This window comes from Amblyomma mixtum, chromosome 1 (assembly GCF_055824585.1).
Source record: "Amblyomma mixtum isolate Tamu chromosome 1, ASM5582458v1, whole genome shotgun sequence".
Lineage (NCBI taxonomy): Eukaryota > Metazoa > Arthropoda > Arachnida > Ixodida > Ixodidae > Amblyomma > Amblyomma mixtum.
Window position 1 is genome coordinate 35,326,967 of NC_143012.1, and position 14,329 is coordinate 35,341,295.

General features: G+C 50.2%; 1 protein-coding gene across 7 annotated transcripts in view; it reads right to left on the minus strand.

Moving 5' to 3' along the window:
* Positions 1–4,668: 4,668 nt before the first annotated feature.
* Positions 4,669–14,329, minus strand: part of LOC149365989 (uncharacterized) — a 64,086-nt gene continuing 54,425 nt past the window's right edge. For 6 of the 7 annotated variants that reach the window (XM_089547466.1, XM_089547459.1, XM_089547462.1 and 3 more), the window contains 3 exons: positions 13,768–14,016; positions 10,353–10,604; positions 4,669–5,094 (listed from right to left, as the gene is read on the minus strand). In XM_089547466.1, the coding sequence (XP_089403592.1) occupies positions 4,868–5,094; positions 10,353–10,604; positions 13,768–14,016 (728 nt within the window). In that variant the 3' untranslated portion in view covers positions 4,669–4,867. The remainder of the gene's footprint in view (positions 5,095–10,352; positions 10,605–13,767; positions 14,017–14,329) is intronic. The other variant, XM_089547461.1, reaches the window with a different exon arrangement.

Here is a 14,329-nt window from a genome sequence, read left to right on the forward strand (position 1 = left end):
GAGCCCAGCACGGCGCGCGCGGCATCCTATAAAATGGGCTGCAGAGGCGGCATTCAGTCTCCTCCTCATCACGTGGTCGCAGATGAGCAAGTAAAGAAAAAAGAAAGCTTCTTGGTATTCGCCAGCCTCGTTTTCATGGCTGTCACGTCAGCCTCGCTGATAGCCAAGTGGAGGATAGTTTGCGTGTCGTAAAGTCCGGTGTTGATTGTCTACGTTTCATTGGCACCGGCTAGTAGTCCTTGCACTCTGATGGTAGCGGCGAGGAGTTCCTCGTTGCAACCATAGCCTAAGCATTGATAGTTACGTTACCGTTACTTGGTGGTCATGCTGGCTGGGTCTGCGTTCACACGGGTTTGCTTATAGTCGCTCCTTTATTATTGGTGACAATCGCCTCTGTCTGCATCGATGTGGCCGCGCGGAGAATCCACTTTGTGAAGATCGGGCCTGCAGTCCCCTCGCTGTCATGCTCACCTGGTAGCCACACTTTTTATGCGTAGCATATTGCAATCACTCAGTTCAGCCCTTGGGCGCGGCCGGGCAGCCACCAAACCACGTGACGTGATGTCACGTGGTTTGGTGATGTCACGTCACGTGGTGACCTGACGTCACCAAACCACGTAAAAAAAGAAAAGAAAGGGAAAAAAATAAAAATAAAAAAAGAAAAGAAAAGGACGGCTGAGCATGGTGGCGGTTGCCACCGCCCCGTTTCAAAGGGGGCGCTCCTATCCATCCATCCATCCATACGTCATGGAGGAAAAGCTGCTGAGAAAATCGAGTGCCGCCAAGGAATACCTCGCGCAAAAAGACCGTGCAATATGCAGCGCATTCTTGGCTTAATCAAGCTAAGCCTGGGCATTTTTTTTTTGTTTTCGTTGATGTGAGAATTCTGTAGTCTTCTAAAAGCACTGCTTGTAGAGTTGAGTTGAGATGCTGTAAGCTACAGGTGGGGTTAGCCTTGCGGTTTGTGCTGGCAATTGCTCTACCGTGCAGTGCTTGTAGTCCCTCTATGTACTGTGACATATCCAGCCATCTAGGACTAAAATTTTGAAAATTAGAAAATTGCAACATACTGTTATGGAAATATTGAAGGTGCTGGTCCATTCTTCTGATATGCAGTAAAATCTTTCTTTTATAGTGTTCCCATCGATCGCATCGAATAGTTAAGATTGGTATAGAAAACCAGTGGGGAACGCTTTTGACGTTATCAAAAACATTAATAGGAAAAAAATGCGAGACCACCGTCATCTGTGGATGTATTGATTGTTATAGTAAAATCTTGCAGTGTATGAAAAAATTGCGTTCTTAGACGGTTTCACGCTCAAAAAAGGTTCTGTCCAGAATTATTGATTACGGTTCGTTTTCGAGATACAGCATCCGCGCTGTTGCTGGTGCATTATTAGGTGGCTCCGTGGGCATTTGCGTTGTCGTCGATGAAAGCTCAAAGGCGTTCAGTCATTGGCTGCTCCGACGTTATGCGATGTCATGGCTGTGCGGGTAATTTCTGCGTTTCCATGTTCGCACTGCGTGCTTGTGCTGTCTTCGCGCGAATCAGTCTATACTAGCATAAATTTGACCCCTGGAAAAGGCAACCGCACGGAAGCGCACACGAAAGCTGTATAGCTTTCCTTTGTAGCCGTATGGCTGCGCTCGGGTGGATGCCAATGAGTAATTACTCCCTTATCACAAATTTCACGCTGTTCGAGCGGACGTTTTTTTCTGCAATAGTTCCGCAACTTGCCCCCAGTCGCATTCTATGCGAGAACATTGAGAAATTGAATCAGATCGTTTCATTGCGCCATCAAAACTAATCCGGTCAAAAGTGAAGAGCAGTGGTAGATTTCTGCAGCCATAGAATTTCCGGAACGCGTCCATTGATCAGATTGAGATGCGACAGCAAGCGATAGATTTGTCTCGGAAAGCAACCAAGTAAAATCAGAAAAATATTGCTCAACATATTAGAATACACGTAATAATTATATTACTGTGCGCATAAATCTTTAGCCTGACCATAGAGCGCACGACACGTATTCGAAGAATATATAGCTTCCGCGCTACGTCCCGATGTTTCACAGATTTGGCACCCTGCTGCCATCTATTGGCGGCTTCCCAAACCGAAACTCGAATTTCTACTCTCCCAGCAGCGGCGCTGAATTCAAGCTCCCGAAAGCGCGCTATAGTTGAAAGTAGCGCTAACTAGAAGAATGAGACATTCCCAAACAGTCCTAAAACAGTTTTCAAGAAACAGCCCCAACCACCACGGATGCTCCGTATGCAATTGCAATGCATGCTACTATGGTAATCTGGAGTTGTGGTCATTTTTTTGACACTTCGGGTAACGCCGGACGACTGTTAATTCGTGCATTAGCAAAACTGACCGTTCGCTTTCCTCTAGGCGATAAGGTAGATGCACCATGCCCCTGCCCCCAACGTTGACATAAAAGCGACCATTCTGTTGCTTAAACTATCGAGGCCCACCTTGATTTAATGTAACCACACGAGGAGAACACGTAGGCAGCATATGGATGACACACGAGGATAGCGAAGATTAATAGCATAACGCGGGGGGTTTTGGGCTTCGACAAAAGTCCCATTTATAGTTGCATAACTTATGGAATTTCCGGAAGACCATGATAGCTTCTGGAACTTTTGGAACTTCCTTCTGGGACTTGCGGAAGACCATATACAGACTGTACCAGCTAAATGTAACCAAGCTTCTAAAAAAAATTACCGACGATTACGTTACTTCCTAATGCGAAATTTGAGCGCAGCAAATAAGCTGTTTCACCTTTTCGATAGTGAGTCAATCCCAGCTGCGGAGTTGGTTTCAGGGACAACGCCGCCGATGCCGACACAAACAATATGATACCCTCGCTTCCGCAGCGCTAAGAACCAGGTCTAGCCGTGGGAAGGTGGTCACGTATTCGTCGACGTGCCGGGGCCTACGTGAAATAACTGGCGCGTCGGAAACTGAAGAGCACCCTATCCGCCACACAAGAACAGGGGGGGGGGGGGACCCTTTCCTCCTCTTTCTGCATGGCGGCGACGGTGTTCTATGCAGTCACGTTATCTTGACTCTCTAGCGGCGTCAGCGGCATCCAGCGGTATCAGTCGGTCGCTGCTAGCGCTGGGGGGATGAAAGGGGGGCGGAGCTAGTTACGAGGCCGACGACAACGCCGACGACGACGCGAAACCCAGGAACGGACGCCAAAGAGCTGCGCTCTAAAAAGACGAAGTGCCCTAGCCCAGTGAGACCAGCTGAGGGTTGTTGCCAGTCGCGTGTCCTAGACTTCAGTATTTTTTTATTATGCAAACGTAATTAATTAGCAGGGACTAATTAGCTAACTTTTTAATTATTGCCTGCATGAAGAAAGTGTCAATGCACGAATTGTAGATTCGATAGAAAAATAACCGGTTGCCGTGTTTGCAGCCAAGTACCACTGATGCAGCTTCTTCTATTTGCCTCAAAAGAAAGCCCGCGAAATACAAAAAAATTACCGACGATTACGTTACTTCCTAATGCGAAATTTGAGCGCAGCAAATAAGCTGTTTCACCTTTTCGATAGATTGAGGCAAAGAAATCGAGCAACACATGTATGCGCTATCACAGAATTTTTTTTTTATTTTTCACACGTATTCCTTTAACAAAGACTCCACTAACAGTTCTTGACAGTCATGAAGGAAGCTTTGTGGTCGGAGAAATAGACTGATATATGTTCGACTTGGTACACCAATGCTTGATTCTCAAAGACGAGATCTATACAAGTGCCTCGCGAGGTTGTCACAGCCGTGGGACGCGTTACGAGCGAGAGGAACGGGATGTTCTCCCGCATAAGTGTTAGGAAATTGCTGTTTGTCTTTATGTCAACATTAAAGTCCCCCACTACTAACATCGGTGTGGATCGATGGACGGTTAATGCTAGTTGCAGGAAGTGCACGCAGCGCTAAGAACCAGGTCTAGCCGTGGGAAGGTGGTCACGTATTCGTCGACGTGCCGGGGCCTACGTGAAATAACCGGCGCGTCGGCAACTGAAGAGCACCCTATCCGCCACACAAGAACAGGGGGGGGGGGACCCTTTCCTCCTCTTTCTGCATGGCGGCGACGGTGTTCTATGCAGTCACGTTATCTTGACTCTCTAGCGGCGTCAGCGGCATCCAGCGGTATCATCGGTCGCTGCTAGCGCTGGGGGGATGAAAGGGGGGCGGAGCTGGTTACGAGGCCGACGACGACGCGAAACCCAGGAACGGACGCCAAAGAGCTGCGCTCTAAAAGAACCACGTGATAGGGAAGCAGTTTCAGAGCTCCCAGACGACCGGTCAAGCAACAACATTCCCTTATCTTTGCAACGCTGTCCCGAACAGGGTTCGGCGTTTTGCGAGTTGGTCTCACTGGGCTAGGGAACATCCTCTTTTTTTACAAGCTTGGTTACATTTAGCTGGAACACCCTGTATATCTATGTGGGTTCCATCTATAGACTGCACAGCAGTCTAGAGCAGGAAAGCGCCAACCAACAATGGCGGGTCCACTGTCGTCATGCCGAAGACGAGTGCTTTCGTCGAAGGGTTGCCACAGGCAGCAGGCATCGCTAACCCTTGTTCACCTGTTCCTTGTTGTCCTCCGTCTTCCTGGTTTCTTGTGTTGTGCAACAGTCTTCAATGACGAGACAGGCATATGAAAAAACTCTTTATTAAAAATGAAAGAAAAGGGAGGAACACGAAACGGTTACCTTTGGTTATTTCAAACAAGTGCTCTTCTCGAACATCCGTTGAACGAAACTGCGCGCAAACTCAATTCGTTTCTTAGCGACCTAAGCTGGGTCGCTCAATGTTTGTGTCCGTGTCTCAAAAACTGCACAAGACGGCGTTCGTTCTACGGCCGCAGGGTGGTCAGGAACTCGGGTGCCTCGTCTTCGTGGAGCTCGTGCACACATCTGCGGTAGACCTCGTCGCACCTGAATCCCTTGGGGCAGCAGTGCTCCCCGTCCTTGCAGCAGGTGGCATCGCTGAACGGACAGCACACGTATGTGCTGTTGTTAGACTTGCAGCACGTCATTTTGTCCGGACAGGTGCTCTCGTCGGGACACATCTTGTGCGCCGCTGCAAAGAACACACCAAGAAAACAGTGTGAAAAAAATGACTGGGGTTTAACGTGACTTAAACCTAGTTATACGAGCGAGAAAAGCTCACTGTCTCAAATCAAATTTCAAGGTGAAAGGCCAAGGTGAGCTACCCAGTGGTCATAGTCTGATCACGCGGTCATACTATGACAACTTGCGTCATATCACCACGCAGTTCGGTTTGACCTTGTGAGGCATTGAAGGTCATTGTCGACGTGACTGATGCCCACTGTCTCAAATCAGATGTCAAGGTCAAGTTAGGCACCCGATGGTCATAGTCATATGAGGGTATACTACCATAGAGCTTGGGCCATTCCACCATGCACTTAAGTCCCGCTTGACCTTGTGAGGCATTGAAGGTCATTGTTGATGCGCCTACTGTCTCAAATCAAATGTCAAGGTCAGGCACCCAATTGTTATAGCCATATGATCACGTGGTCATTCTACCATAGCTTGGGCCATTCCACCATGCACTTAAGTCCCGCTTGACCTTGTGAGGCATTGAAAGTCATTGTCGATGCGCCTGTCTCAAATGAAATGTCAAGGTCAGGCACCCAATGGTCATAGTCATATAATCACGTGATCGTACTACCATAGCTTGGGCCATTCCACCACGCACTTAAGTTCGGTTTGATCTTGTGAGGCATTGAAGGTCATTGTCGATGCGCTTACTGTCTCAAATCAAATGTCAAGGTCAGGCACTCAATGGTCATAGTCATATATTCACGCGGTCATTCTACCATACCTTGGGCCATCCCACCACGCACTGACGTCCGGGTTGACCTTGTGAGGCATTGAAGGTCATTGTCTCATCCACATCGAAATCGGAAGTTGTACCCCTCGGAGTAGAGCTCTCGCGCTAGAAATAACGTAGTGCTTACGCTACGGTGCGTAAAGCGCGAAACTCGGTTGGAGCTTAGTTATGCGTGTGATGGATTTCAAGGTTTTGCATCCTTGTAGCACCAACGCCATCTGCTCCATCGCCATCTACTCCATCGCTCTGTAAGCTTTCCCCCAGCTTCCACAACGCCATGCCTTCTATCGTATTGTAGAGATCGCCGATCTCACCTAGTTCGACAACATTTATTCTCTCTCGCGCGCGACCATGCCATGGTGTGTGGCAGGAACTCGTTACGTAACCCGCGCGCACTCTCTTTCGCCAGCGACGCTTGCGCCATCTTACGGGTGCGTCGCGAACCCGTATTGCGCACAGCGACAGCTATCAAGCGCGCCGCAAACCAATGTCATAGGTCATGCGTGAATCCGCTGCTGATGGCCTCCCATAAACAGCTTCCGCTGTGAAAAGCCATGTCTCACATACGAAGAGCGCCTCAAAGAAAGTGCCCTAAAATTACACTGTTTTGTTAACACCTGTACCCCGAATGTCAGCGATAGCTTCGGCAGCACACTGCTATTATTCGGGACTCGGATGGCAGCGACAAAACTAGCGACGCCATTCTTTTTTCATTAAACTATACACTGCTAGCACCAGTCTACCCTCCTTATAGCACGTGGAGCCGGTAATATTGTCACGGTCTAGAAGACGACAAAGTGGGCAGCGACGCGTAAAGGAGCGCCCTCCACCATTAAGTCATCCGTCTCCATCTGTTACGGACTACTGTTTTCATCGGCTTTCCTTCACGTAATAATATGTTGATGTTGTTGCTGCAACTGAAGGAAGAATGAAGAATAAAGTGTACGGGCCTGTCCTCTGGTTGGAGCTGAGCCACAATCACTGCTAGCTATGCGTAAAAAGCGAGTTGAAAGAGATTTAAGGGCAAAGGTTATCCTGCTATCCTGGTCCCCTAAATAGGTCCTGCTGCCACGTACTCTCTCAGCAGAACAGTATAAACCAGAATTTTGAGCCTCTCCCGGGCGCGGCCATTTTGCGCCGACTGGCGCGCCGCGGTGCGGGCGTTTCTTTGGGGACTGCGGGGCTGCGGCAGTTCCGCGGCCGCGCCTGCATATAGCCGCGCTTCGGGCGCTAAAAAAACATTGTCGAGCATACTTCCGCTGCGTGGCTGTGTTGCAGGAAGTATTTACATTATCAAAGCGATAACACTGACGTATTTTAATGACATTTAGTTTGGCATTCATATTAATTGTGCCGGCGCTTAGAACGCGCTCGTGCTTATATCGAATTCCGTCTTGGTGCTCCACCGCAAAGAAAATTTTTGTTCAATATCAAGCATTAAATGTGCGGCTAGCATGCAGTTCCAATTCCCATGCACTCTTATTCCTTCCTGCTGGCCGTCCATAAAGCCCCCCTCCACAAACAGGGCCTTCTTGTCGCCGCGCCAGTTATCAACAAATTACCCCTGTGAGCTCAACTGAGTCGCAGTGCCAACAGAAACCAAATTTTGTCATGGTTTATGCAACCTGGTGCATAAAAACGTACTTTCGATTAATTTATCAAAGCTTGAATAGATATGACCAGCTAATCCAGCTTTCACTAATTCTGAGCTTCGAAGTCGCGTTATTTTATTCAGGAGCTCTCGCCGCGTGTGAGAGCGTTGCGTAGCCGTTTGGCTAAGTGTAGAAAATGTAATGAAATCGCGCATAGTATTTTCCTATGAATAAGGTAGATACCGCACCGCTGCGGTGGCTCAGTGGTTACGGCTCTCGGCTCTGGCCCAAAAGACGCGGGCTCGATCACGGCCGCGGCGGCCGAATTTCGATGGAGGCGAAATTCTAGAGGCCCGTGTACTGTGCGATGTCAGTGCACGTTAAAGAACCCCAGGTGGTCGAAATTTCCGGAGCCCTTCACTACGGCGTCCCTCATAGCCTGAGTCGCTTTGGGACGTAAAACCTTTATAAACCAAACCAAACTAGTGTAGATACCAACAGCAGAAAGATACTATAGATAAACCTTTACCCCCCAGATCCCTCTGACATGCGTGCGGAAAAAGCAGCTGAAATCGGTAGCGGTCATGCTTACAATCGTGTCATGAAATGTGTTTAATGGGAACAAGAGCAAGCTCAGCGCAAGGATGCCGAACACGTACTGGTGATCGAAAACACGCGCTCCGTCGGGACAACCTTCAGTCTGCAGCTCGGCTATCCAGTTACTATACTCCACTGAGTCAAATCAGTAGATCTACATTCTGATGCATAAAATTATCATAGATGATATCGCACGTAAAAGGCGACAACAAACGACACGACAGCGCAGAAATCTGCTTAGAAGTGCCGGTTTCCAGTCCGTACACTACCTGGTCGACTACCCTCGGATGTCCCGTTAACGAGTAACTGCGCGCAAGATAACCGCAGTACTGTCTGGAAGAGGGAAAATGTGAGTAGTGACGCACAGCACACACCCTCATACGTTAGCTGATGAAGCACAACAACGGCAGAAGCGAACACGGAAACATGCGTTCTACGCGCGGCGCCGGCGCGACCCGCAGTCCCTCGGGCCGCGCGCGCCGGCAGATGGCGACTTTTTTATTCTGTTGTCTCTCATAGTACTTCTCCAACTGTAGATAAATGTTTAAGATGAAATTACTTCAGTTCACTGTTAACCAATACTTTCTGTATTTCCATTTCGTTTTTATGTCTATTTTACTCGCTGAATGTCTTGTGCTCTCGAATGGGAGCAAGAAGGGCGTGGACTCTTTGTCAGGCATCCTTTTGCCTTTTAGTCTGCGCCCTAGGCAACTGTACCATTGAGTTGTCTAAATAAAACACTTTGACTTTGACTTTGGTGTCGAGAGCAGGAGCGCGCCCGCAGCCTGCGTGCGAGGGTAAAAAAATCTGGTCTATATTCACTAGATGGCATGAAAGGCGACAAACGGCGCATGCGCATAGCGACGCGGCGCAGTCTGTGCCAGGACTTACGCGCGCGACCGCCTCCCGGGGTAATAGCCAGCAGACTTCAAGAAGTCCAGGAGCTCAAGTTTGGGCGCACGCTGGCCGTACGGAATACAACTCTGCGTGGGAACGAAGCAGTAAAAGCCGGCCTTGCAGCAGAAGGTGCCGTCGCTGCAGCAGGTGCCGTTCGCGTACGGGCAGCAGAACCAGCTGAACTTGTCGTACCACAGGCAGCACTTGGCGCTGCTCGGGCACTTGGTCCTCCCGCCGGGACACACGACTGACGGCGACGACGAAGGTCCTTCTTCCGCCGCTGTGGCTGTTTCTGGAGGGTGCGTTCACGGAAAGGTGGCGCTCTTCTTGGGATCTGTCTCACTGAGCTGCTCTTACGGTTTGACGATGTATTTAAAGGGACAGCGAAGACAATTCTATACTGATTTTATTCTTAACGTTAAAGATCTCTAGGCGGTCTAAATTATTCCGGAGCCCACCATTATGGCACCTCTTTCTCTCTTTCTTCTTTCATTATCTCCTTTATCTCTTCCATTACGGCGCGGTGGTGTACACCGAGATATGGGAGACAATTACTGCGTCATTTCCTTTCCTTAAACCAAAGGCCAAAATAAAGATTGTATGCCTTCCTGTGGCTATGGTAATGTTTTTCAGCAGCGACAGACGCGTTTATTGGTAAGAAGATCGTATTTTAGAAACCTCAAAAGCCAGTTAGGAGCGTGTAACGCCAACACATGAGTCACCTTGTGCACTATGCACAAGGTGAAGTGCGAAACAGTAATTACACTGAAGCATAAAAATAAAAACATGGCCTCTGCCTGTACCACTCGCGTGTAACAGGCCACGCCAATAGTCCTCTGAAAAAATTACGGCTAATGCCAAAAGTAATTTTGAGAAGAAAAGATGTACAGCGCGAACCCCACTTAACGGGAACACTAGAGCACATGGTTCTGCGGCGCCAGCAGCGCCACCTGCGGGCGCATCGAGCTGCGCGTTGTCGCGCTGCCAGGACACTGTCACCGTGTGGCCATGCCGCCTACGCAAGGCTCCCGCATCTGACGCTAGGCGTCAGACCGACCCGCCGTGGTGGCTCAGTGGTTACGGCGTTCGGCTGCTGGCCCGAAAGACGCGGGTTCGATCCCGGCCGCGGCGGCTGAATTTCGATGCAGGCGAAATTCTAGAGGCCAGTGTACTGTGCGATGTCAGTGCACGTTAAAGAACCCCAGGTGGTCGAAATTTCCGGAGCCCTTCACTACGGCGTCCCTCATAGCCTGAGTCACTTTGGGACGTTAAGCCCCAATAAACCAAACCAAATAAACCAAACTAGGCGTCAGACCAGGTGCTGAAATGTTCCCTCTAAGCGTGGGCCGCCCTGCACCAGCCCCCTCAGTTTCAGCCGCGAAGCAGCTGCCGCCTTACTCGGTTCCGGGATTCTCAGCGAGGGCTTCCTTCGGCGAGATTGAATCTTGAGCAGCGCCGGCGCCACCTTGTTGCCGCTCAGGCATCTGCCGGCCGCAGTGTCGCACGTGTAGCCCTTCGGGCAGCAGTGTTCCTTGTCGTCGCAGCACACGGCCTCGTTGTACACGCAGCACCCGTAGCTGCCGTCCTTCAGCTCACAGCAGGTCTGGTCGTTATCGCACTCGCTGCCGTCCGGACACACCACCGAGAGCTCTGTCGAACGAGGACGAAACATTTGGACGTGATAGCGTTAGGGAGCTTGTGTCGAAGAAAATCCGGCGTTGTCGTCGTTGACAGTGAGAGAAATATCAAGGGGAAAAAAATGCCTATGGCTTAGCTCGACTGAGCCGGGTTATACGGAGCGAAAGGCAACCGAACCAGTGGCCAACGTCGACGCGGAGACGTTTGCAGCATCCGCCGCGCTTGAGATGCCGCCTCAACTGTGGTTGCGGCGCACGCGAGCTCTCCTTTTCAATCCTCCGACATGTTATCAGGCATGCTACACAGCTGGCGAAGCGAGCGAAGGCGAGTGCAGCGACGAGGCAAGCGGTGTGACGTCATACCAAACGGCGCGGCGGCGGCTCCGCGACGCGGCGCGCGGTGTCACGTCATGCCAGATGGCGCGGCGAGCGCGCGGCGTCCGCCAGCTGCGGCGGTTGCTAGGCAACGGCTCAAGGTCGGTCTCTGTGCCTCCTCGGAGCACCGCCACAGCGAAATCGCAAGTCCGTGGCCAATGTAGCTTTCGCTACAAAATCCCCAGAGAAACAACCTAGGACACAGGTGGGCCACACAGGTCACGTTGCCTTGTGGCGTTATCACAACCTGCCCACCGTACAGTGAGCAATTGGCCACCGTGGCAGGGGGCAGTTGAATTAATGATTCGTCGCTAGAGGTTGCTCGGGTACAGCAAAACATGGGTCGCACAAGCTCCACCGGTGGCAGCACCTCCGACCGCATGGCAGCGCTGCATTGCTTAACCGCTTCAGCTAGCATCGCGTCAGGAGTGGCATGATGACTCCAGGGGTCTATTAATGTAATGTCGAGAATGACCAATTAACGTTAACCCGCTAAAGCTATCGCAGCGTACTCCTAAGCGAGAGCTTCCCGTTTCTTGGGTTACCCAAGCAGCACAGGCGATCGGCTCAAATAGCCGCCGTGGTGGCTCAGTGGCTATGGTGCTCGGCTGCTGACCCGAAAGACGCGGGTTGGATCACGGCCGCGGCGGTCGAATTTCTATGGAGGCGAAATTCTAGAGGCCCGTGTACTGTGCGGTGTCAGTGCACGTTAAAGAATCCCAGGGGGTCGAAATTTCCGGAGCCCTTCACTACGGCGTCTCTCATAGCCTGAGTCGCATTGGGACGTTAGACCCCACAAAACCAAACCGAACCAATATTGTAAATGGGTGATTTCACTGTGGTCCTTTGTAAAACCATTGTTTGCCAATGCGTTCCCAATATTGGGCCGATTATCTGCGCTGCTTGGGTAATAATCGCAACAACTTCTGCAGTCCTTTGCCTCGGCACAAGAAACCGTTTTTTTAAAAAAAAAAATACCAAATAGAACTATTTCAGCACAGCGAAAACTGCAAACCGAAACCGAAACTCAATTTATAAGCAGGGTCGATGTTCCAGTTGCCGGAGCAATGACGTCCCAGACATTCTTGGAATAAAATAAAACACTCGTACGCACGTTGAATGGTTGAAATAGCGGAAATGACGACTGAGTTTATGAAATGCCTGAGGCGACCTGATAAAATCCTCAAAGTTTTAGTTCACGCGATGGATCTGGCAAGAACGTGCGATTAACGTTTGTGACGTCGCAAACGCAGTGTTGCCCTCAGGAATCCCCTGGACTGAGTCCATAGAAACGGCAAATTTGAAGATCGATTTGCTCAGGAATGAATTTGCGCGCTGCTCCGAAACTTTGCGGAAATGATCAGGACGAGGAAGAAAGCCTACAGTAAAAGTTGCACTTGAATATGTGAACCTCGAGAAAGTAAAAAGAACGGAGTTGCCCTTAATTTAACGAGGCCGCATTGACGGCAACGCGAAAAGTAACAAAAAGAGTGTTCCTGTCCACGTGACGACCGCCTGAAATGTTAATCATAGCTACGTTTTCCATTCACGCATGCGCTCGTCCCAGGTTGAAGAAAGTTGTCAGTACGTCTGCGTTTGCGACGCCAGTCCGTGATCGGTTTGCGCCGGTGATGGACCAAGACTGCCCCCCCAGTGTCTACGAAAGATCACAACAGTCCAGCAAGGAACCAGAAGGGAAAGCAGCCGCCGCTGCAAGTCAGTTGATAGAGGGATGCACGCAACAAGCAGAGATCGCGGGTTTGGATACAACCAGCGGCACGTGGTTTTGTTTTCTACTACTTTCGTTGACGTTTGCCTAAAATGACCGCGGAAGTACTCCCCCCCCCTCCCCCCCCCCCCCACGAAAGAAATAACCAACATTTCCGTCCGCTTTCCTTGGTATCAGTTAATGTTCAGTTCTTTCAGATGCATATCCCAACGAGCACATCCGCTAATCTGCATCTGCTGTAAAGATCGCGGGCTCGCAGCTGTAGTGAACAGTTGTATACCTGTGGGCAACACATCATAGCCGTTTACTGACAACCTGCTAACTTGCTGTGTGACAAGTGCAGTCACCTACAAATTGTCCATGGCGCTCCATTAGTGCAATGTTTTAATCGCGTCGCTTGACAGCATTAGGTTGTTGTTCTTTCACAGCTAAAGCTCTACTACTTGAGGTACAACTCAGAGTTTCGCCTGGCTTTGCGCATTTGACCTCGAAGCCCGACCAAGGTCAAACCAAGAACACATCCCCAAGACTAACAATGTATGACTATGTGTCTCGCTGCGCATAGCCCTTCTGTGCCTGTATGGTACGGTCATAGCTAATGCTCTACTAATCGAGGTACAACTCAGAGTTTTGCCTGGCTCTGCACACGACCTTGAAGCCCGACCAAGGTCAAACCAAGAACACATTCCCAAGACTAACAATGTATGACTGTGTGTCTCGCTGCGCATAGCCCTTCTGTGCCTGTATGGTACGGTCATAGCTAATGACCAGGAACCACGTGATCGGTGACCAGCGATCACTTGACCTTTGACCTTGACCTTTAGAGCTAAGGTTCGCATCGTCTGATGTGACGTCATGCGATGACGTAACAACGACGTCACACCATGCTTCGCTATATATACCGCCGGCTTTGCTTTCGCTCGTCTACTAGGTTCAGCCGGGTTGAACCTCACCAAATTTTTTTAGTGCACTAAATAAATTACATACTAGCATTAAGGCTTCCCTTAAGATCATATACAGTTCTGTGGAGCTGGAAGTTGTCAAATTGTGTGTCTCTGCAAAACAACCGTACCATTTCTTTGCGATGGGCCGATCAGCGCAGTGTCCTTGAAGCCCGGAACCTTTTCGACCATGGGTACAGAGTGGCCACCGAGCTGGCACGTTTGCGTGCTGACGTGGCAGACGTAGCCATGCGGACAGCAGCTCTTGTGATCTTCGCAACAGACGGCATTGGGCAGCGGGCAGCAACCGTAGTGACCGCCGCTCAGCTGGCAGCAAGTCTGGTCTGTCAGGCACTTGTGTCCGTCGGGGCAGGTGACGTCTGTGTACGGTATCGAGCAGTCGTGGGGTAAAGGAGTGTAAAGAAGTTGTAAAAGAGCAAAGGCAGCGTTTCTCCGACACTACTATACAACTTCAGTGCAGCAGCAGAAAACAGACCGGACAGCGTAGCGAGCGGACATATATGATCCGGAGTCGATTATTGAGTAAAAGGCGAAGCGGACGGAACCTTTTGCAAAAGAAAATTGAGGACACTTCCGCTGTGGTGCAGCGTTCGAATCCGACCACGACGTGTGTCATTAAGCGATAGGTGCCAAGTTCCTAAAGTCGTTAAGTAAAGGTTCGTTGCAGCCGCA